This window comes from Paramormyrops kingsleyae, chromosome 8 (assembly GCF_048594095.1).
Source record: "Paramormyrops kingsleyae isolate MSU_618 chromosome 8, PKINGS_0.4, whole genome shotgun sequence".
NCBI lineage: Eukaryota > Metazoa > Chordata > Actinopteri > Osteoglossiformes > Mormyridae > Paramormyrops > Paramormyrops kingsleyae.
In genome coordinates, this window is record NC_132804.1 from 11143628 (window position 1) to 11165696 (window position 22069).

The 22069-nt window shown below is 46.6% G+C and overlaps 2 protein-coding genes and 1 non-coding gene across 5 annotated transcripts; 2 read left to right on the forward strand and 1 right to left on the reverse strand.

The window, feature by feature from the left end:
* The first annotated feature begins 228 nt into the window (after window positions 1-228).
* Window positions 229-13636, forward strand: LOC111857008 (transcription factor E3). Its single transcript, XM_072715200.1, has 10 exons — window positions 229-1018; window positions 1602-1689; window positions 6270-6517; window positions 7074-7298; window positions 8445-8540; window positions 9835-9952; window positions 10283-10339; window positions 10457-10532; window positions 10921-11068; window positions 11196-13636. The coding sequence occupies exons 1-10, from the start codon at window positions 971-973 to the stop codon at window positions 11637-11639; spliced, it is 1548 nt and encodes a 515-aa protein (XP_072571301.1). The 5' UTR covers window positions 229-970; the 3' UTR covers window positions 11640-13636.
* Window positions 7201-21685, reverse strand: LOC111857009 (uncharacterized). Of its 3 annotated transcripts, none has more exons than XR_011992565.1 (5): window positions 21558-21685; window positions 20290-20450; window positions 19900-20034; window positions 19325-19534; window positions 7201-7336 (listed from the first exon to the last, which is right to left on the reverse strand). XR_011992565.1 is itself a non-coding variant. In XM_023837423.2 (5 exons), exons 2-5 carry the CDS (start codon window positions 20408-20410, stop codon window positions 16715-16717), a joined length of 708 nt encoding a protein of 235 aa, XP_023693191.1. In that variant the 5' UTR covers window positions 20411-20450; window positions 21558-21685; the 3' UTR covers window positions 14591-16714. The 3 variants fall into 3 exon arrangements, 2 of the variants coding, with proteins under 2 accessions (XP_023693191.1, XP_023693190.1); XM_023837423.2 differs by lacking the exon at window positions 7201-7336 and adding an exon at window positions 14591-16959 and having other exon boundaries at window positions 19900-20031; XM_023837422.2 differs by lacking the exon at window positions 7201-7336 and adding an exon at window positions 14591-16959.
* trnac-gca (transfer RNA cysteine (anticodon GCA)) lies at window positions 19599-19670 on the forward strand. Its single transcript has one exon. It is a non-coding gene; the product is annotated as a tRNA-Cys (tRNA).
* Window positions 21686-22069: the final 384 nt, after the last annotated feature.

Here is a 22069-nt window from a genome sequence, read left to right on the forward strand (position 1 = left end):
GGGACCTTTGCCGACTTCAAGCGGGTGGGTACTGCCGCAAAAAGCCGCCCCCATGTGTTTACTGCATACTAAAACTTCGTCGTAGGTATAGACGAAACTCTAAAAAGTTGTGCTGAAGTTGACACTGTGCTTTGTTAAAGCGGTCACATTTAGTGCGCTTTTAGTCGTCCACCCCCCCCTCCTCCCCAGAAAAAAAAGATAAACCTCTACTCAAGCACCCAGAATAAGGAAATGGCAGAATGTTTTGAGTCGGAGCCGGTGGGTCGCACTGCCGGAGTGACAGCGGCCGTCATTGCCGGTGACTGTCACTGTCACATACGGGGGACGCTCGGCTTCACGGGCAGCAGCGGCCGCAGGGAGCCTTCATGCCGACGCTGTTTACATTGTGCGGGGAAAATATTCCGAGTTGCGAAACGACACGAAAGGCAGCTCTGGTGTTTATAATGTCAGGATTTATACTGTGCGGAAAAACGCCGACAGCGTCTATACTGTCGCTCTTGTTCTGCGGGGAAAAAGGCATTTTTCCTTCGTGCACGTCCTTTCAGTTCAGTCGCTTTATCTAAGTTTTGACAGGTGCATGTGTCTATGTTAGTATATATGGGATCGCTTGTTGTTTTTAAGGAATTAGTTTTATAAAAGAACAACCACCCTATTAACCATACAATTGTTACTTAGATTTTTTATTCAGATTATATATTTTATTGATTATGTATTATTATTATGTATTTTATTGTTTGTTTTTGGCGATTTGTAACTATATTTGAACAGCGCTATATATATATAAAGTATTACTCACTTATCTGACATTTACTTTATTTTCGTATTGAATGTGGCTGTCAGTGAGCTGTAGTCGGTCACTTTTCACCTACACTAACTTTGTTTTGCGTTCGGTGTCCGTGGCACATAATGCTGTATTTCGCGTTACGGTGTCACGGTGTGTTTCTGTACTGGACTGAAGGTTGGAAGATGGATGTGTGGATGTTCCCGAAGAACGAAGAACTTGTATCATCACCATCAGGTGTTTGCGAGAAACTTGGCTGAATACCTTATGCATTCTGAAAACTATTGTGTAATAAGCTGGGAAAATGCGCTGTTTAGAACTGAACTTGGAAAGTTTTGAATTAGGTTTTTTTTAGGTTTAGTTGGGTTTTCAGATTCCCGACTGGAGGGAAACTTTGAGGTTATACCTCTGTCTTGGGGCCTGTCTTGCTCACATGTTAGCCTCTGGCGTTTCTGGTAGCTTTGCGTGTTTTGCTGTTGGAAGGATTTTTCTGAGTGTTTGTGAAGCTTTGTGGCCGCATGACGGCAGTTCCTGTGGTGACTGTAGGCCTGAGAGACAGACAGCAGGCCAACTTCCTCTTTGGGTGGCAATTGGGGAGGTGGGGGTAGTCAGACTCTTTGTGATCAGCGGTGTGGAGATTCGAAGCTGAGAACCACTGGCTCTTCAAAAAACGTCAGGTTTGATGAACCAGCCTGCTTAGTATAGGTGTGCTTTTGTCTGTTTTAAAACTAAATGTTGCGCACAGTTTTGATTTGCCGGTTTGCTGCGTTGCCGGCGTCCTGTGCTCCTGCCACATTGACACTACATCTTTCCCTCTCAGCCTCACCTTGCCGGTCACACACAGAGTCCAGCTTCGCCTCTGAAGACCTCGGCCGCTTTGAGGACACCCCCTGCACCGTCGCTGTCAGGTCAGTTCAGAGGGACACGCTATACACACGTTGGACACGTTTGGTGACCTGGAGCCAAGATGTGCTGAAAGCAACTCGGCATTTAGCATGAAAGTATCTTTTAATATTATGTCACTGTCAAGCATGCTTTATAAACCTCTTCAGCCTGATCTTTTAATACCAGAATACAGCAAACGTGTGTGTTTGTCTGGCAGGAATCTTGTGACTGTTCTGTGTAAGACACTAGATGCTCGTGCTTGACTTTAATAAAATCAGTTTTGATAAAACTGATCTCCTGCTAATTGGTTCCAAATCAATAGTCTCTCCCCATAACAGCTTTGCTCTGGAGATCGATGGCACTTCACCCACTGCACATAATCTTGGTGATTCTGCTGTCACCTTTGAAGATCTCATACACTCCCTCTCTAAGATGGCTTTCTTTTTTTTCACCTCCGCAGCATTACACGCCTTCATCCTGCACTTAGCCCCAAGGATGCTGAAATGCTCATTCGGGCCTTTATCGCATCCCAATTACATTATTGCAATACTCTCTTCATTGGTCTTTTTATTTAAAACTCTGCAGTTTGAGTGTTCGCCCACACTAAACGCTTGGCATACATCACCCCTATCCTCCATAACCTCCACTGGCTGCCTGTTCTGTATCACATGCAATGTAAAATTCTTCTGTTTACATTTGAGGCCCTCTGTGGCTATGCTCCTCACTATCTTACAGAATTACTTCAGCCCTGTTCTCCTATTCACAGTCATAGATCATCACCTTCTGCTCTATTGTCTCTCCCGAGATTTAAATTTACCACCATGGTTTCTTGGGCCTTTAGGTTTGCAGCTCCGAAGCTGTTCCCTCCCCCCAGAGCCTGTGAAACTGCTTCTCCCCCCATATTCAAGCCCCATCTCACCTCTCTCTGCTACGCCTCCTTTCCTGATCACTGACGGTCATTTTGTTCATTATAATTACCATGGATTGAATTAGTCTGTTGTCTTTGTCATGCTATTTGTGATTATGCTGTATTTCTTCCATCTATTATTTGTAATGATTACCTTTGGTTATGTCAATCCTCGGAAAAGCGTCTTTTGGTGTTGGTGAAAGGCCCTACATAAATGAAACTTCTTGTTGCTGTTTAATGTTCAGTTATTGATGGTGGTGCCGGTTGCCATTTTGCCTGATGAGCCTTGCGATTCTCTGCCTTGCTGAGCAGTTCGTCCACATGCCCAGTGAAGGTTGCAGTGCCTCGTAGATTAAATGCCCCCATTAGTGTAGCTTGTGCTGCTGTCAGTGGCTCTCAGAGTAGGTCCACGGAGCATCGGAGCTTCCTCGCTCTCAGAAATGCCACCATAACGGGAAAGTTTTGTCCTGCGTAAAGTCTAACTTTTGAGAATGTGACTGATCAGCTAGTTCTGCTTTGGAAACCCCCACCCCCTCCCCACATTATACGTGTGTGGTGACTGATGCTTCAGAGCCGGGGGCCTTTGCTAGCAGTGCAGTCGCACCCCGGCGCCTTCGTGTGCCTGGACACCGGCAATGTGGATCACCGCGGTTATTAATAGTTGAGTTCTGCATGAGAAAAGACTCGCCGCTATTTAAGGCCTTGAGACCCAGTGCCCTGGACACCGTGAGCCAGAGGAACAAGCCGGCGATGCTGCCAATCCCCCCCCACCCCGCCTCCTCACTGCCTCGGGCTTATATCCCCCAGGGGAATGGCTGTTGTACCCTATCGCTTCAGTGCAGTTTTAGATAGACAGATATCTACAAATACATGTTCAAAGGCACAAGGGCTTGAACCAGCAAACTCCCTCCATGACCTTAATTCTCATGTGATGGTTATATACCAATAATACAGGATGAAAAGTTATATTTTTAAGTAGGTATACAGTTCTTTTTTTACAGTACTGTTTGGGTCATGTTTAGTCTCTTAGGTGTTCGGAACGTCCTTTTCAGCGTTGATGCATTCCTGGAGCTTGTCCCTGACGCTGTTACACAGTTTAGCTACAGTACCTTAACCACACATTTCCACAACACTGTATTTGGCCACATGGCAGCATTGACTGACCAGCATATTCACCCTTAGGGGACGGGGTTAATGGCAGCTGAGACTCTGTCTGGCCCTTAGGGGACGGGGTTAGCGGTGGCTGAGACTCTGTCTGGCCCTTAGGGGACGGGGTTAATGGCAGCTGAGACTCTGTCTGGCCCTTAGGGGACGGGGTTAGCGGTGGCTGAGACTCTGTCTGGCCCTTAGGGGACGGGGTTAATGGCAGCTGAGACTCTGTCTGGCCCTTAGGGGACGGGGTTAGCGGCGTCTGAGACTCTGTTTGGCACCTAGGGGACGGGGTTAGCGGCTGCTGAGACTCTGTCTGGCCCTTAGGGGACGGGGTTAGCGGTGGCTGAGACTCTGTCTGGCCCTTAGGGGACGGGGTTAGTGGCGGCTGAGACCCTGTTTGGCACTTAGGGGACGGGGTTACCGGCTGCTGAGACTCTGTCTGGCCCTTAGGGGACGGGGTTAGCGGCTGCTGAGACTCTGTCTGGCCCTTAGGGGACGGGGTTAGCGGTGGCTGAGACTCTGTCTGGCCCTTAGGGGACGGGGTTAGCGGCTGCTGAGACTCTGTCTGGCCCTTAGGGGACGGGGTTAGCGGTGGCTGAGACTCTGTCTGGCCCTTAGGGGACGGGGTTAGCGGTGGCTGAGACTCTGTCTGACCCTTAGGGGACGGGGTTAGTGGTGGCTGAGACTCTGTCTGGCCCTTAGGGGACGGGGTTAGCGGTGGCTGAGACTCTGTCTGGCCCTTAGGGGACGGGGTTAATGGCGGCTGAGACTCTGTCTGGCCCTTAGGGGACGGGGTTAGCGGCTGCTGAGACTCTGTCTGGCCCTTAGGGGACGGGGTTAGCGGTGGCTGAGACTCTGTCTGGCCCTTAGGGGACGGGGTTAGCGGTGGCTGAGACTCTGTCTGGCCCTTAGGGGACGGGGTAAGCGGCTGCTGAGACTCTGTCTGGCCCTTAGGGGACGGGGTTAGCGGTGGCTGAGACTCTGTCTGGCCCTTAGGGGACGGGGTTAGCGGTGGCTGAGACTCTGTCTGGCCCTTAGGGGACGGGGTTAGCGGTGGCTGAGACTCTGTCTGGCCCTTAGGGGACGGGGTTAGCGGTGGCTGAGACTCTGTCTGGCCCTTAGGGGACGGGATTAGCGGTGGCTGAGACTCTGTCTGGCCCTTAGGAGATGGGATTAGCGGTGGCTGAGACTCTGTCTGGCCCTTAGGAGATGGGATTAGCGGTGGCTGAGACTCTGTCTGGCCCTTAGGAGATGGGATTAGATTAGCGGTGGCAGAGACTTTCTGGCTCTTCGGAGACAGGATTAGCGGTGGCTGAGACTCTGTCTGGCCCTTAGGAGATGGGATTAGCGGTGGCTGAGACTCTGTCTGGCCCTTAGGAGATGGGATTAGCGGTGGCTGAGACTCTGTCTGGCCCTTAGGAGATGGGATTAGATTAGCGGTGGCAGAGACTTTCTGGCTCTTCGGAGACGGGATTAGCGGTGGCTGAGACTCTGTCTGGCACTTAGGGGACGGGATTAGTCTTAGTTTCTGTTTTCCCTTTTGATTCCTCTATTCTGTTGCACTTCCCCATGAGTCAGTGCAATTCCCCTGCTGTTTTTGCTGTGCCAGAGGGAACTTAATGAATGTTACTGATGTTCATCTGATGATAGGATTATAAATTAAAGTCATTAAAACTCTCTTGAGAGGCATCCTTTGGGACACTATGCTGTAACCTGAAATTCTCCAGTATATCTGTGACCAAGGTGTTGCAGTTTGCCTCTCTGTACTGAAGTATATGTGACATAAATGAATGCAAATTATCCAAAATGATGAACTGGTAATTATAATAACAAAAATATGTTATTAAACAAATCTGTTATGCAACGTAGGCCCTGCATGCCACGTCTGTCATCTCTTAGCCCTATATTTTGTGTTATGGTTTAATCTAATATAACAAGATCATTCTTTTTTTTCTTGGTCTGATGGTCAGCTGTGGCGTGACACTGCCACCTGTGGCCAGTGATGTGTAGTGCAGTCAGTAGGAAGGGGTTGTCAATGTCGAATTGACTGGAACTTGTTATGTCAATTTAGATCAATTTAGTTACGTAAATGGTAAGATTGCATCACACTTCAGGAATCTAAATTTAAACAAATTCCAAATATACATACTTATGGGCTCATTCCTGATTCTTACCTTATTTTTTTACTTGGTAACAAACTGATATGTAAACAAAGTTTGTAATTTACATATATATTCAAGCATGTAGGACATAATGAACTGTGTGAATCTGGTTGTGCTTGCACAGTTTATTTTGGACATATTCATTTTGAGCAGTGTTTCCCAATTCAGTCCTCTGGGACCCAGACCATGTCCACGTTTATGCTCCCTCCGAACTCCTCAGTCAGACTCCGCCCCGAGGCGTCACCTGGGGTCAGCAGTGCTCCCAGTAGCCCTGCTCAACCTGGTCTGTGGATCAGCGAGCACTGGATTGGGAAACATTGATTCTGAGTAACGCATGTTTGCAATTTGAACGGAGTGGTTGTAATGTTTCATCTCCTAACAGTTTGCATCGTCTGGGACGAGCCTCTGTGCCCCAGCGCCGTGAGCCAGCGGACAGCCATGTCGTCGCGTGTGTTGCTACGGCAGCAGCTGATGAGGGACCAGGCGCGGGAGCAGGAGCGCCGTGAGGCCCAGCGGCAGGCCTCGGCGGGCCCCCGCGGCACCGCCGGCCCCTCCCCCGCCATCGCCGTTTCCATGGCTTCTCCCACAATCCGCCCACCCCCTGCTCAGGTGCCGGTGGAGGTGCTCAAGGTAAGATAGACAAGTTGCATGTGGTTTCAGCCTGACGAAAGTGCAGTTTATGTGAGAAGACTGTTTGTGGACAAACAAAATCAGTAATGTTTAAGTTAGTCATCACTCAAAGTTTCCAGATTCATTTCATTACTCTGAAAAATTATGTCTATTTAATTCACCACCCATTTCAACTGAGATTTAACGTGTTACTTTGTTGCCCCCTGGTGGATGCTTGTGTTATGCATCATGGACACAAAACCAGAAGAAATAGATCTCAGAACTGGTAATGGGTGGGATTAAACCACATTGTTGATCGTTTATCGGATTAGCCCACTTCCTGGTGGTTCTCTTTGGGTTATACTGTGAGTGACAGTTCAAGGTAGATCCACCCACCAAACCTTGTTTTTCTCTAATTAATCTAAAAAATTACTCTCCCTATAGAGAACCTAGGCTTTGAATTAATCTCAGGCTAGTCAGGTTGTCCTAATGGGCTGGATGTTCGATTATGATTGAAGAATCAAACCCTTAGCATTAGCGTCATTCTTATTGTATTCCTCTCTTGGTCACCTGGCAGGTCCAGACCCATCTTGAAAACCCCACCAAGTACCACATCCAACAGGCCCAAAGGCAGCAGGTGAAGCAGTACCTGTCAACCACCCTTGGAACCAAGACAGCCAATCAGGCATTGGTGGCATCTCTAGCTCCGCAGTCAAGCTCCGCCCCCGAGCCGTCACCTGGTGTCAGCAGTGCCCCCAACAGCCCGATGGCCCTGCTCAACCTCGGCTCCAGCAAGGAGGAGGTATTCATGGTGTCGCCCTCTGGTGGCTGTTAACCAACCTAACAGGAAAGGAAAATTCCAGAGGTCAGAGAGTTCAGATTGTTCAGGGACAATAGAAGATTGCAGTGGTAAACTCCTGATTATAAGTGTAACAGTTTAGAAGATATATTTTCTCTGAAATTTCAGTTTGAATATGGACTATGGTCTGTGTTTTACACATAGTTCTGTAAGGGTAATTCAGACTGTGTAGGTGTGTTTCAGTGTGTTTTAGCACAATGTGTACAAATCTGAGGATATGGTCACATGTTAGCTCATGGGTATAAAATAGTGACTCTAACAGGGAGGGGAGATAGGGCCACTTTGAGCGGGGCGGGGGGGGGGAGTGTTCAGGGTGACCGTGCTCCTCCTTGGACAGAAACAGCGGTACTGTAGGATGAGCAGAAGAAGCAGCCTCCACACAGCTGTTTGGTGAGCTGCCAGCGCTGTCCCAGGTGACAAGCAGACCTTTCTGGCACGGCTGTGTAACCCCACATATGGAGGGTCACCTTCTGAAGGACTGATGTCACACTGGGCTGCCAGATGTCACACCCTGGGCTTAATGACATCGCTGTCCATCACACGCGCGCTTCTAAAGTCACCACCTAGGTGGCATCATTATAGGTTAATTTCACACAGGCTGAAAAGTACCCTAACTGGACAATTACGTGGGGTTAAATTCTCGTAATTTACTTTATTGTGTGTAAAAATCAGCCGTCGTGGAAAATTTAAAGTTGTTTTTTTTCCTAATGAAGTGAAAGTGATTAGTTGTCATACCACAGCACACAAACAACAAAATGTGTCCTCTGCGTTTAACCCACACGTGACATCATGACATAGCAGGGGGCAGCTAATTCAGCACCTGGGGGGCAAGCAGGTGGCAGTATCTTACTTAGTGGTACTTTGCTGGTTGGAGATTCAAACCAGCAAACTTTAAATTACCAGTACACTTCCCTAACCATTAGCCCACCACTGCCCCAATAAGATGTGTGAATATTATACGTTATCTTCATGTTGAACATTCGTTGATTTTTCCCATTGAGGTCTATTGCAGTGAAGAGTGTCAAGTGGCACATAAGTAGTTCTAATTTCTGACCCTAAGGCCTTTTCTCCACCCCCAACCTTCTGCAGATTGATGATGTTATCGATGACATAATCAGCCTTGAATCCAGCTTCAATGATGACATCATAACACTGATAGACTCTGGACTGCAGCTTCCTAACACGGTATGTGGACCTGTGGCAAATGCTTACTGTGTCACCCTGACAAAATGCATGGGTATACATCTGTATGAAGCACAATTCCTGTGAGCCTGGGGCTGATCCTGAAAGAGCCATGGGCTCTGGGACCCTAAGGAGCCCCTGGTGATCAGGTCTGTGGTAGAAATCCACACCTACTTGTGACATGTGGCTGCTACTCACTGAGACAGCAGACTGGCAGAGGATTGGTCAGTGCAGATAGGCTCTGCTGCTCAGGGTGGGAGATTAAACATCTGTTGCTTCAAGACCCGAGGAGTCAGACAGAAGTATTTAACTGAAAGATGAAGATTTTAGTTTTGTTGCAAGAGCTTGAGAAAAGCAGAAGAAACATAGAGGTAAATTATTCAGTTTGTCTTAGTGTAGAACTATTATGTTTACATTTACACATTAGATGTAGAGCACCAGATAGTTCATGGTTGTAAATGAGTGGTTGTTTTATTAGTGTCTGTTGTCATTTTAACTGGGGGGTTTCTGCTCATACACAGGAAGTGTAGCCTGCTGCCAATATAACAAACTTTCCATGAATTTCTAATGTAGACTTTGCATAATATACTGTGAAGAAGGAAATAGATTTTGGATTTTTAAAAATTATTTCTTGGATTCACTGTTTCCAACTTGAATGTCTGTCCAAGTAGAGAGTTCTTCCTAGTTTCTTCCATACTTCTCTATCTGCTGGAATTCTGCACGTTCAGGCTGCAGTCGAGGAGCTTTGTAACAATCCTGCTGGATTCGCCTCACTTTCGCTCGCACGTGGCAAATTCAATACGGTTTTATGGCTTTACATGAATGACTCTTTGACACTGCCATGCCGATAGTGAAACGTGTCAGCATATGCGAACGTGTCCTCGTTTTACATCTGGAGAAAGTCCATATGTGACAGGCTTGCATATAACATGTACTCTGTTTTGTTTTCTTCCCCCATTGAATATTGTACTCAGTGTATTCCGCCTACTCAATATTGTACTTCATTTTGCATTATAAATATTCAATATATAGTACATTGTGCAGCTGTTTATGAAATCCATGCTAAGTGAGTTAATGAGTAGCAGTAGTTTGGGATGGTCATATAGGCTGTGTATGGTATGGGCTCCCGGGCTGCAGTTGTGCTGGGAAATGTGGGTCTCTCTGATGACTGTGACCACCCTCTCTGATGACCGTGACCGCCCTCTCTGATGACCGTGACCGCCCTCTCTGATGACCGTGACCGCCCTCTCTGATGACCGTGACCGCCCTCTCTGATGACCGTGACTGCCCTCTGCAGCTGCCTGTGTCAGGGAACCTCCTGGATGTGTACAGCAGCCCGGGCGGGGCCAACCCAGCCATAACTGTCAGCAACTCCTGCCCTGCTGACCTGCATAACATCAAGAGGGAGCTCACAGGTAGGGCGCCCCCACCCCCCCTCCCACCCCGACCACAGCATGCTGGCCTTTCATCTTCTGTTTGCTCTCGGTTCCTCTTAGTCCCTTAAGCTGTAGTTCATAATCAAACTCTTTTGGCTAGAAAACTATCCCAGGTGCTACATCAGGGAGTGAACATTTTTTGACCATAATCCGATTCAGCTGAAATTAAGTAACTTGGTGCATTATGGGAAGAAATGGTATATTAAAGCTGACCGGATGCTGGCCATCTGCGTTCTCCGTTCCTGCCATGTGTCTGTCGCATGGTTCCCTTTCTTTAAATTCAGTCTGATTGTGTTCTGTGTCTTTCAGATGTGGAGGCCAAAGCTTTTATGAAGGAGAGGCAGAAGAAGGACAACCACAATCTCAGTGAGTAAAGACCCGGTTCCTTAACCGCTCTGCTCTGCCTCGACCGCACGTTCGCCGGTCTCTCCTGACCCCAACCGGTCTCTCCTGATCCCAACCGGTCTCTTCTCTCTGCTGCAGTCGAGAGGCGAAGGAGGTTCAACATCAATGACCGCATCAAGGAGCTGGGAGACCTCATTCCGAAGTGCGGCGACCCGTGAGTGTCTCCCGGTGTCGTGTTTCCGGTCGGTGCCGCACAATCAGAACCTCTGTTTGTCCTCCACCCAATATGGTCTCAAATTCAAAAAGAAGTGTTTAGAAAGAGAACATTCGCAGGACACATATAAAACCAAGACACACGGCAAGACCAACATTTGGAGGCAGGTGGAATGCAGTTTCAGGCAGTTTATTTTCCCCACTGTGCAGGTACATCGTTAAATTAATTAGCTTCAGATGATACAGTGCGGAAATCAGATCCCAGTAAATCGTAGGGATCTGGCACTGAGCCCTTTAAGGATGAGGTAGTTTGGGAAATGCAGTGGAGGGGATGGTATATGGCATGTACTCATCTGTCTGACCCCCCCCCGCGATTGCCGCAAACACAGCGAGATGCGTTGGAACAAGGGCACCATCCTGAAGGCCTCCGTCGACTACATCCGCAAGCTGCAGAAGGAGCAGCAAAAGGTGAAGGAGGTGGAGGGGCGGCAGAAGAGGCTGGAGCATGCCAACCGGAGTCTTCTGCTGCGTATACAGGTAAGGGGGGAGGGGGCAGAGTTTAAGTTGGGCGGGGTCACTCGTATGGGTGAGAGAGCCGCGACGTGCAGAAGGGTGACTTGCGTCTCCACGCCTGACTGCATTAACTGGTTTGTCGTGTCTTAAGGAGCTGGAGATGCAGGCCCGGCTCCATGGCCTCCCCAACCCTATGGGCGCCCCCCTGGCCATGGAACAGGTGGCCCTCCAGCAGCAGGTCGGCCCCGCGCCCCCCCCGAGCCTTCTCTTGCTGGATGGGACAGGAGGGGAGACAAAGTCCCTTGCACAGGCTGCCGCCCCCCCCGCCTTCCTCTCCCCCCCCAGCCCCAACCTGGGGGTGGGGGTGACTGTGGGCAGCCCCCTGGACCTGGGAACCCTGAGCTTTGCAGAGCTGGATGAACCACAGGCCAACACGGGTCTGTATACAGGCGTGGGCCTGGAGGACATCCTGATGGACGAGGGCTGCGTCCTGTCCCCCCCCGGGGCTGCCGACCCCCTGTTTGCCGCTGTCTCCCCTGGGCCCTCGAAGACCAACAGCAGGAGGAGCAGCATTGACATGGAGGAGGACTTCTGACCGGCTCCCACAGTAGAGGAGCACGACCATACTTGCTGCCCCCTACAGACAGTCGAACCAAACTGCAGTTACTCTCAGGACAGCCAGGGGGAGGTCCTGCAGGCTGGTTTTCCAGTGCCTTACCGAATCATCATTTGCTTCTCAAACCTGCCTGGATCCAAAACTTAGGAAACCTTAATTTGTGGACTGGGAAATTAAAAATATGCAGGGAAGCAGGCAAGTGCAACTGAAACAGCGGGTTTGGTGAAGTACAGAAAGTGTTTTTAATTGTTAGGGCTTGTAATGAGTCAGAGTGAATGAGAAAGCCCCCCCCCCCCCGAGTGAAACTGGGGGCAATGACAGAAAAGCGACATGCTCAGATTTTATTTTAAAGTGCAGACTGGAATCCAGGTTTGTAATAAAGCCTGTGTGTGTTTGTGTGAGTGTGCGTGTTTGTGTGACATAAAGGGATTTTAGTTACATAACAGCATGATCGACACTTCTACAAGTACAGACATTGCATTTATGCACCCAAATTTGGCATTAAAATGTATATAAATGTATAAATTGTAAACCTATTCCTGGTGGATGGCCTTATATAGGGGGCTGCTGGTGCTCGGACTCCACTCCTCTCTGCCCCATGGGCTGCCGGCACAGGCCAGCCGCTGCTCTCTGACTCCTTTGTCTTTGAGGCTTTCCCCCACGAGCAAGCACAGTGTCACCTCCCTGACCAGTAGGGGACGCTATAAGGGCTGCCTGGTGTGTCATGAACTTGGGAGCTAGCTGGCTAGCTAACCTTTTGGGTTTTTATTGGAGGGCGGTGCTTTGACTCACTGGTGTGATCTGTGACTCAGCACAGGCTACCTGGGTGCTTGGGCCTGTGTGACGATTTCCTGGAGGGGCAAAAAAAAAAAAAAAACCACTAATGCCACAAGCTGTCTGAAAGCTGCTGCTGCTTGAGACAGTTGGGGGCAGTTCTCCCCCCCCCCCCCTAAGTCTGCACACACCCTGTGTTCTTGCCTCTTTGCTCTAATATTCTCATGTATTTGCTCTGTGGACCCATTTCTGTGTTCTGTGCTGGTTTTGCACTGGTGATGTATGTCTAACTATAGACAATATAAAATATATAATATAAAAGTTATTCGAATTTATAAAAATTTGTATATTATATAAAAGCAAACTGTAGCTCAGCTCTTGCCCTGGGCGCCTTCAAAGTCAGAGTCTATTTTAAAACTAATAATTATGTCAAAGACAATGATAATATCATAAATATGAATGACTGATTAATGAATAATTAATATTGCGGTTGTTTTTGTACCGCATGGGACTGGCTGGTTTTTTCCCAGCTGATTCCCCCTGTTTTACTGTCTGCACGTGAAAAGATCGACCAGCCTCAGGCGCTATGTTGCTATGCGAGAGCTTCAGTTTTCACCGAGATCTCTCCTGTGTCTTTTCTCTCCAGCGCTTTTCAAGGTAACTGTCATTTTTTAAAAAAAAAAAAAAAAAAAGGTTAAATCCTGTCACACAAATCCCCGTCTAGACAAGAAGAAAAATATTCTTTTAGACTAAAATAACATGGACTTGACTGGTCCTTGAGGGTGCTGGAAATGAGATTTGGCTTGTTTGTTGCAATGAGTAAAATGACCCTTTACTGTGAGAAAGTTGGGAGTCGGGGGGAGGGGGGGTGGAGGCATTTTACAAAGAGGAACATTCTGTTCCACAGCTTTCTTAAACACAGGACAAATGCGTGGAGCTTCATTTACATATTTAGCACACACTTTTGTCCAAAGTAAGGCACAGGTGAGGAGCTCGGGGTCAGAGGGTGTAGTCAGCGTCCCTGGAGGAGTTGGGGTTAAGGCTATGAGATTCGAACCAACAGCCTCCTGGACACGGACACAGATCTCTAACTTAGCTACACATGTGGTTTTCATTCTGTGTGAGACTTAACGATGGAAAGAACAACAAAACATGCAAGCACCGCCTTAAAGTGAACTATAAAATAAAATGAAATAACTGCATTCATACTCTGCGTGTGGTTTGTGTGTGTGTGTGTGTGTGTGTGTGTGTGTGCGTGTGTGTGTGTGTGTGTATAATCACACACATACTAAGGGGTGGTACAGACGTGCTGATCTGTGCTGTGGCAATAAAGATTCTAATTCTTATTCCTACAGCCGTGTTATTGGTTTTCATACGAAGGACAGAAATCCAGTGTCACTCTCAGCTTTATATCTGCACATCTTTGTCCTCCTACCTTGCTGCCATTTTGAGTTGTTCCATGTTTTCCTGTTAATAAGGGTGACTGAGTGGTCAGCGTTTGCTCTCATGCCCAAGACATGCAGGAATCACTATCGCAGGCAGTTAGTGAGGTAGCGAGAATTAGAGGCAATTCCCTGAGTTTCTTCAACAGTGGGGCAATAGTCATTGATCAGTCAAGGTTTCTGTACCCTGGACTCCATTAGAAAGATGCAATGGGCTCTTGTATCGGTCAGCATGTCCGCTCTGTCTCGCTTCAGTTCTGTAATTAAACTCCACTGAAGTGGGTTCTGGATGTCACTGGAAAATGCACAGATCTGTGGATATTTTCAACCCAAAATAAGTGTACTTTTTGATGGAAGCAATTTGTGATGTTTTATGCATGATGTCTGTTGCCATGGCAATGACAGAAATAAGTATTCAGGGTGAGTTTGCACCTGCCTGCTACATCTTAGCCCCCCGTCAGCTACACGCAGGTGGATAGGGAGGACCTGCCCCCCCCCACTGCGATTCAGTTACATTGTGTTCTGTGTCTCTGCTCTTTCTGAGCTGAGGGGAATTGATTGCTGATTGCCATTAGCTCCTCTCTCTTCATAAGCACCAGGTGTAATGTGGACCTTCTGCTTACTGGCCAGAAATGTGGTTATAATGGAAAAACTGGGATCAGAGGTAAGAAGGGAGGCTTAGTTGCTCATAGGAAATTCCCAAGAGACAGAACATGACAGCTGAATTCATTTATTTGGCAGGTGATGGCAAGAAGTATACAGTTAAACATACAACAAGACAAAAGTACAAAAAACAAACAAACAAATAGAATAAAACTAGAATAGAGGTAGCAACAAAAATTAAGATGTGCAAATAACAAAACAAGTAGAGACATAGGTGAGACAGCCTTTAGGGTTGTCTGTCCTTGTAGGGTACAGACAGTCTTTAGGGTTGTCTGTCCCTGTAGGGTACAGACAGCCTTTAGGGTTGTCTGTCCCTGTAGGGTACAGACAGTCTTTAGAGTTGTCTGTCCCTGTAGGGTACAGACAGCTTTGCGGTATGTGAAAATGAGCTTATTTAGTCATATGGGGAGTGACACATGAAATTCTTCCATAAGTGCCAGCATGCGTCCGATTGGCCCTTATTTAGCAGGGCAGTGGCCTGGGAGGAGAAGCTGTTCCAGTGGCAGCTAGTCCTTCTGCTCAAAGCTCTAACTCTAAGCTTTATCTAAGAAGGGAGACGCTCGAAGTGACCTGGGGGCGAGAGGTGGGACATTATTTTCTTAGCCCTGTTCCTCTGATGAGTACGGATCACCAGGCAGGAGGAGCTGACAGCCAACGATTGTGATCTGTGATCTGTTGTATGAGTCATTTAAGGGTGGACCATGTAGGACTTCCAGTGGTGGTCCACTAGGGGGTGCACTTCACCCTATAATCTGGACACCGAGATAAATTCGAAGGATCGTTTTGTTGCAAGGAAAATGTCATGTTTAGAAGATACGTACACACCACAATATCGTCCTTGTAGCCATTGTTTGTACTTATTAATATACAAAAATGACAATATAAATACATCTTTATGAAAGAAGCCGAAAATATCTGCAAAGGACTCGAAATTTTGTTTGCATTTTCACCTGACACTCAGGATAAGCCCCCAAGACACGTTCAATCAGCACCCAGCAGAGATGATTGACCATCAACTCTTTTAAACATGCAATGTGTTACCACATAAACTCATTAATTAATTCTTAATGGTCTGAAGCCGTCGCTTTGTAGTATAGCTCAGTGATGGGTAAAGCTTAACAGAATTCACACGTTTCTTTGCGTGACTTTGCTCGGTGCTCCACGGGTGCGGCAGTCAGTCTCAGAACGGAGCCGGATCATATTTATGGATATATTTAGGCCTCTAAGGCCTAGCATGTAGTGCGGAAACCATGTTGTTTACACCTTGATTCCCCCCGCTTCGGTGCGGTGGGTGAGTAGGTCGGTAATTGGGACCCATCAAGGTCCACATCCTCTCCCCGTTACCTTCATTCGCGGGTCACCTTTTAGACTGCGGCGTGTTTTACAATAGGCCTAACTGATCTTGCTCACTCCTTACTGCATTGTTATTCGCCATAAATTAATTCATTCCTACCGCGAACAAGAAGGGCAAAAAATCAAGATGGTCTAGATTTAGCCTTATAAAACGATTTAAAAAAGTTATTCTGTAAATAGAGCGGAAAAATAAACAATTGCTTGACATGATTTTTTTGCCTGTTACCACACAGAAAAAAAACACACCTGAATGGGTGAGACAATATTTTGTTTATAATTTATATTTAAACGTGCGTCTTCACTCACTTCACAAAACGCTTAATTCGTTTTTCAGCGCATATGCGATGAAATTAGAAAGGTGCCGGAACACTCCCAGTGTCCCTTTAGTATTTTAATTAATAATTATATGGCTAAATGGTTCTTTAGCTGAGTACAGCCGTCGAGATTCAAAACTACACAGATATGCATGCATTATTTATGCACCAGTTTAAATTAAATGCAAATAAAATGCATCCTAACAAGTATATGCTTAGTTGCAACTGAGCACAATTCCTGTACAGCAGTTTTGACGATGTGAGTGTATGACTGAAATCTTGTGTGTTTCAGTCAGTCACAGTTAAGCATCTCCTCGGATCTAGGTGGCTTTGGGCTGGAGTCAAACTGGGCAAATGTGTTCTGTTGTTACATCACACGCCATTACGTTCACCCTTCTTCCCAAGGACGTCTCTGTGCTCTGTTTCCTCGGCCTGAAACCCTTAGGTGAGGTTTCAGATCTGGCTCCTCATCTCCCCGTGCCAGGGCCCCAGCTCAGCACTGGTGGGTCTATGCACTGAAGCAGATGGAGCAGCACTCCATGCACATCTCCAGGCCGCTGGGCGACTCCAAGCACTGCCTATAGTCCAGGCAGGTGTCGGCCCCACACAAGCCGCATTCTGCGCTCTCACAGGTGCAGCAGCACTGGAGCAGGGGCTCGCAGGCCTGGCCGCAGTCCAGGCACTGCACCAGCAAGGAGCATGCTGTCAGGACCTCGCAGAACAGGCAGGATAGAATGCATTGAGCACAGCGTTCTGGGGGGAGGAGGGGGGAGAGATTTCAGGAAACACCACTAGCGTGCCAAACAGCCTCAGTCTCCAAACACCACCGATTCTGGGTTGCTCATGGGAGTTTTACTTACGCAAAAATGTTCTGAGGGCAGAATGAAACATGATTGGTTCAGAGAAATAACCAATCAGATTGTAGCAGAGGTGGGTCCAAGCAACTAGAGGAGGCCAGACCAACCAGTCAGATGTCTTGGTTCCGCCTCCTCTAGTTGCTTGGACCCACCTGCTCTATAATGTGATTGGTTATCTCTCTGAACCAATCATTTTTCCTTCTGCCCTCAGAACATTTTTGTGTAAGTAGCGCTCCCAAGCTACAGGGAAAAGGAAAACAGCAACGCCAAAAGCACAGTTCATGAAGGCCACAAGGTTTCTTTGTACAAATGGGTGTGCAGGCGGAAGAGGCCCGAGCAGGGAGATACAAAGCAGCAGAGGGATGTGACCACCTGGGAGGTGTTCTGGGTCAGAAATATGGCTCTGATTGGCCGAATTTAGATCCATCATGAAGCTGTTATTGGGTCCTGTGTCATAAATTTGGCTCTGATTGGCTCATTTTAGATCCATTGTCAAGCTGTTATTGGACACACCTGTCTACAATAGTGACCTCGAGGTGAAATCTGGATTTTAAACACAACCAGTGTGTTTAAGATTCAAAATATATCTGGGTATAGATCTGGCAGGTCCAGCAGCTGTCTCAAGTCTTTCAGGGAATCAGAGAATTATGAAACCCAACTGGATATGGGCTCCTGAGCACCACGACTGCTGAGGTCCACCTCAGAACAGTTATGGGCATCTTGATCAGAAGCTCTTAATGTGGTGGATTTCAAAGCTCCCCATCAGCTCCTGTGCCGCTAAACACCCAGCTATCTTGCTCCCTGACTGAAACAGGACCCCCCCTTGTGGTCTTACACTTTAACCCTTACATCTGAGGAAGATCCAATGGGCCAGAATGCTGCTGGGAATCCACACGTCATTATTTTGCATTGACACTATATGTGTTTGTGTGTGTGACAGGGAGTACAAATTAACTAGCAACTGGTCAGATACACGAAAACCCCAAAAGCTCAGTGGAAGATCAGCTGAGAGATCTCCAAGGCCAGCTCCAGGCAGTCTATTGGGCGGAAGCAGCTATCCAGGCTGGAGAAGTCAACCGGCAGCCCCCTGCAGGGGCAGCCCCTTTGGCAGGTGCAGCCAGGTCTGGGGTCGCTGTAGCAGAGGGAGGGGCAGAGCAAGGAGGAGCACAGGGCACAGCCGTCCACAGTCACCAGCAAGCAGTCACACAGCTGACAGAAAAGGCAAGCAAGAGCGACGGAGGCACAGAGGTCTGAGAGGGGAAAGGGAGGAGCGGAGGATGTGAAAACAGATAGGGGGCAGTGTTAGAGGGCTGAGTGTGAAAATAGCAAATAAAGATGATGATGTTAAATATGGACGCCAGTAGAGAAGACAGCAGTTATTTAAAAAGCAAGGAGTTATAGATCTGCATTTAAAAAGATGATCTAATTAAGGCAAATAATTAATTAGTCAGCTATTTATCTATACTTGTCAGAAAACTAGGGAAGTAGATTTAATATATACTTTAAAAACTGATACATTCTTTCTCTTGCCTGCTCTCTCTCTCCGAAAAACATTAATGACTAAAAACTGGCATCAGTAGATTTTGTACTTCAGATCCAGTTTTAAGAAAATACTGTTGCTGTGCCACAGCAATGGTTCTCTTTATATGTGTAATTTCCTGTGTCTATGAAGCTCACTTGGCAAAATCGCCCCAAAAAAATCTTGGGCCAATCAAAATGTGCTGAATAATTAAAATAATTTAATGAGGCTAACCAGCAAAAGGATGGTTGCCCGTTGACGACTGATCTAGACGTTGTGCAGTGTCTGGGCAGATAAACGCTGTGTGTGATGGAGAGAGCCAAGGTGGTTAGTAGATAAGGCTAAATGCTCCCAGAGATGGTCACAGTTCAGCTGTATCAAGCCTGCACATATGCAGAAGCCTCATTTCCAAAAAAGGTCTATGGTTAATTTTTTTTTTAAATCTATAAAAGTGAAATATAAGCCTCAAAAGTTTGCATTTTATCAGATATGTATCTAACCCTGTTGGATTGCCACCAAGTTTGAATAAATTAGTCTGAAAGGCTGTTTCCTACACTGATCCGACAAGCCTTGTGGGAATTATGGTTTCTATATGAAACTTCCCTGAAATGGAGGCGGTTGTGCTGGGATTACGGGATTCACGGTGGAGTGTCTGAACATCGGCGGCTGGCCCTGAATGGAAGTCCCCGCGGGCTACCCCGGGGCGGGCAGGGACGGACTCGCGGCTGGCGTGAGCTCTTACCGTTTGCCACTGCTCTTGATGAGCTTTTAAGGGAGTTGGGGCTGTTTGCTGCAGAGGCTGGGTGATGCTGTCTCGTGTCTGGCTTGTGTGCGGAAAACTGCAATGGGGGCGTAAGGGGTCGGACCGCAGACGGTGGGGTGCAGACTGGCAGGCCATTCGGGAGCTGGGATGTAGGAGCACCGTCAGCAGAAACCTCAGGGTGTGGAAATGCTGAGGAGAAATTCACAATGGTTTCATATTAGGATACTAACTCTTGATAATCTCTATAAGTAGAGGGGGTATAGCTCAGTGGTAGAGCATTTGACTGCAGATCAAGAGGTCCCAGGTTCAAATCCTGGTGCCCCCTAAGTACATTGTTCCAATGCTTTTTTTTATTTTAATTTTTTAATTCCCCTTTATTCCCCTGTCATCAGAAAATATATATCACATCTTACTGCTGCCAACAGAACCAGGTATTGAGTTACTATGATGGTAACAAATCTTGAATCAAAATGAGGTGATTCAGAGGGTGAGGGTGCTTACAATGAGGCTGTTACAAGGATGTACCTAGCATAATATTGCAGGAATGCATTCACCTGTTTCCTCTGCGAGGGTGGACTCCTCATCTGGATGAAGGAGCAGGTAGGAGCTCTCATTGGCTGAGACATCCTCAGTCAAATTGATCCTAGTGGTTACATCACAGCTTATACTTGACTCATTGGTCTGGTCTTCTGAAAAAGCAGTCACAGTAGAGCATGGTGAACAGCCTATACAACTTTGACTTGTACATATAGAAGCATATTTAATTCCCAGCTCAGACCCAAATAAAATTACAGGGCTGAGAGACATCAGGGCAGTGGGGTTGAATAATAGCACAGTGCATATAACAATGGTCAGATCCAGGCTCCTGAAAATAAGGTATTTTATAGGGCAGGTCTCCCTGGACAGATTTAATTCTTAATGTCTAACAGCTGAGGCAGGTTCACCTGTAATGTGATTCACAGATCCATTAGGTAGTAGTGCTGTCACATGGCCATCTGTGCCTCCCAGTTTCTTGAGCCCACATAGACCAATGGCAGCAGCGTTGCCATCACAGACCACATCCATGCTTCCTTTACTAAGCGGAGAACCTGATTCTACTCTGTGACTGAAAACAGATCAGGAGAGAGAACAAAAATCCTTCTGGAATCAATTAAAGCATAAACACGGGAGATCATGTAAACATCGCAATCACAGAGCTGGGGCTGAACCAAATTCGTACAAACATGGGGAGAACATGCAAGCTCCACACTCACAGAGCTGGGGCTGAACCAAACCACCAGAAACGTGGTAGATACATTTAATCTTGTCTTTTTTTTATATTAAACTTTCGAAACTCAAATTTTGGTAGAACTGTAACAGTAAAAAGTGGATTCTAATTCATTAATTTGCTTTATATGTATTTGTTTTGTGTTACTTGTAATTAGGGAAAACGAAGAATTATTCATTTATATTATCATTGCCCGGGCTGCGGTAACTTGGTTGCGTCAGCTGAAATGTAAATATTACTTAAGTGTCCGTTTGGTTTTCGTATGGATATGCGATACAATAACGCACTCAAGCGTCTAATGTATCAAATTAATTAAATCGCATACAAATGCGTCTGTTAACATTTAATTTTGAGTCCAAATGCAATATATCATTGATGTGACATTAGGATACACAAACAGCTGTAATACCAGGCTATGGCGAGGCAGGTTTTTAGAATATTTTATGCTTAATCATTCTCAGGCAACATAAACTCGACCGAATTTATTTATAATTGTAACGATAATGCCCACGTATAACAGCTATAGTGTTTTTAGAAACTTTTAGTTTCTAACCCCTTTGCAATATTTGCAGTAATAAATTTACTATAGTGTGAAGCAGAAAACTTAGTAAACACATTTTCAGCTTTGATATTTTGTCATTTGCTAATCCCAGAAGAATTCCTTCATGCCTTTTCTAATGTATATTAAAATCACGCATGAACAACAAAACAACACCACCACCACCACCAACAACAAACACAACAACAACAACAACAACAATAATAATAATAACAGCATCAAGTGGTGCCTCTGCACGTCTAGAGCGTGTAAATTGTCGGATATTCTATATTTCATCACGCATATTTACATATGTCCAGATACACATCATTAACTGTAATTGTACTTTAAACACAGATTTCATGCAATCTAATGCAATTTGGATTTAAAATGAAAGTGCAGCTCACCTTAATGTGTCGCACGTGCAGCGTCAGACCCCGAAAGCCCGGAGCTGGGGGAGACTATCCATTTTACTGGTGACACCAAACGCGCCGATCTCTACACCATCTCCGGCTGAGCCCCCCCCCCTCCCCCCCGCCCCCCGTCAATGTGTCACTGTGGCTTCGGTATCTTCAATGCAAGTTAAACGCGCCCACACGCCGTTTATAAAAACAACGGGATACACGGACAGAAATATATCATTAAGGTGGGCGTTGTTAAAATGGAACACTTTCTGAAAATCCTAATCACTTTCTGATACTATTCCAAATACATTAATGCCCCTTAAACACTATATAGAAGAGAAAATAAAGTATTACTAAACATAACTGTCCATACAGTTTAACTGTCTCAATTTGCCAGGTGTCTCATTTTCACAATACGCACCAAATATACAAGTGTTTATGTAACAGAAAATACAAAGGTGAATTGGATTGTCAGATAACTTCTTTCTGAGGCATTCTTTCAAGGGACATTAAAC

Coding starts and splice junctions, on each gene's coding strand:
- LOC111857008 (XM_072715200.1), top strand. CDS start 971: ATGTGTGGATGTTCCCGAAGAACGAAGAACTTGTATCATCACCATCAG. Junction 1,690..6,269: donor CCCTGCACCGTCGCTGTCAG/GTCAGTTCAGAG, acceptor ATCTCCTAACAG/TTTGCATCGTCTGGGACGAG. Junction 10,533..10,920: donor ATTCCGAAGTGCGGCGACCC/GTGAGTGTCTCC, acceptor CCGCAAACACAG/CGAGATGCGTTGGAACAAGG.
- LOC111857009 (XM_023837422.2), bottom strand. CDS start 20,410: ATGGATGTGGTCTGTGATGGCAACGCTGCTGCCATTGGTCTATGTGGG. Junction 19,535..19,899: donor CACCCTCGCAGAGGAAACAG/GTGAATGCATTC, acceptor ATTTCTCCTCAG/CATTTCCACACCCTGAGGTT. Junction 16,960..19,324: donor ATCAAGAGCAGTGGCAAACG/GTAAGAGCTCAC, acceptor TCCTCCCCCCAG/AACGCTGTGCTCAATGCATT.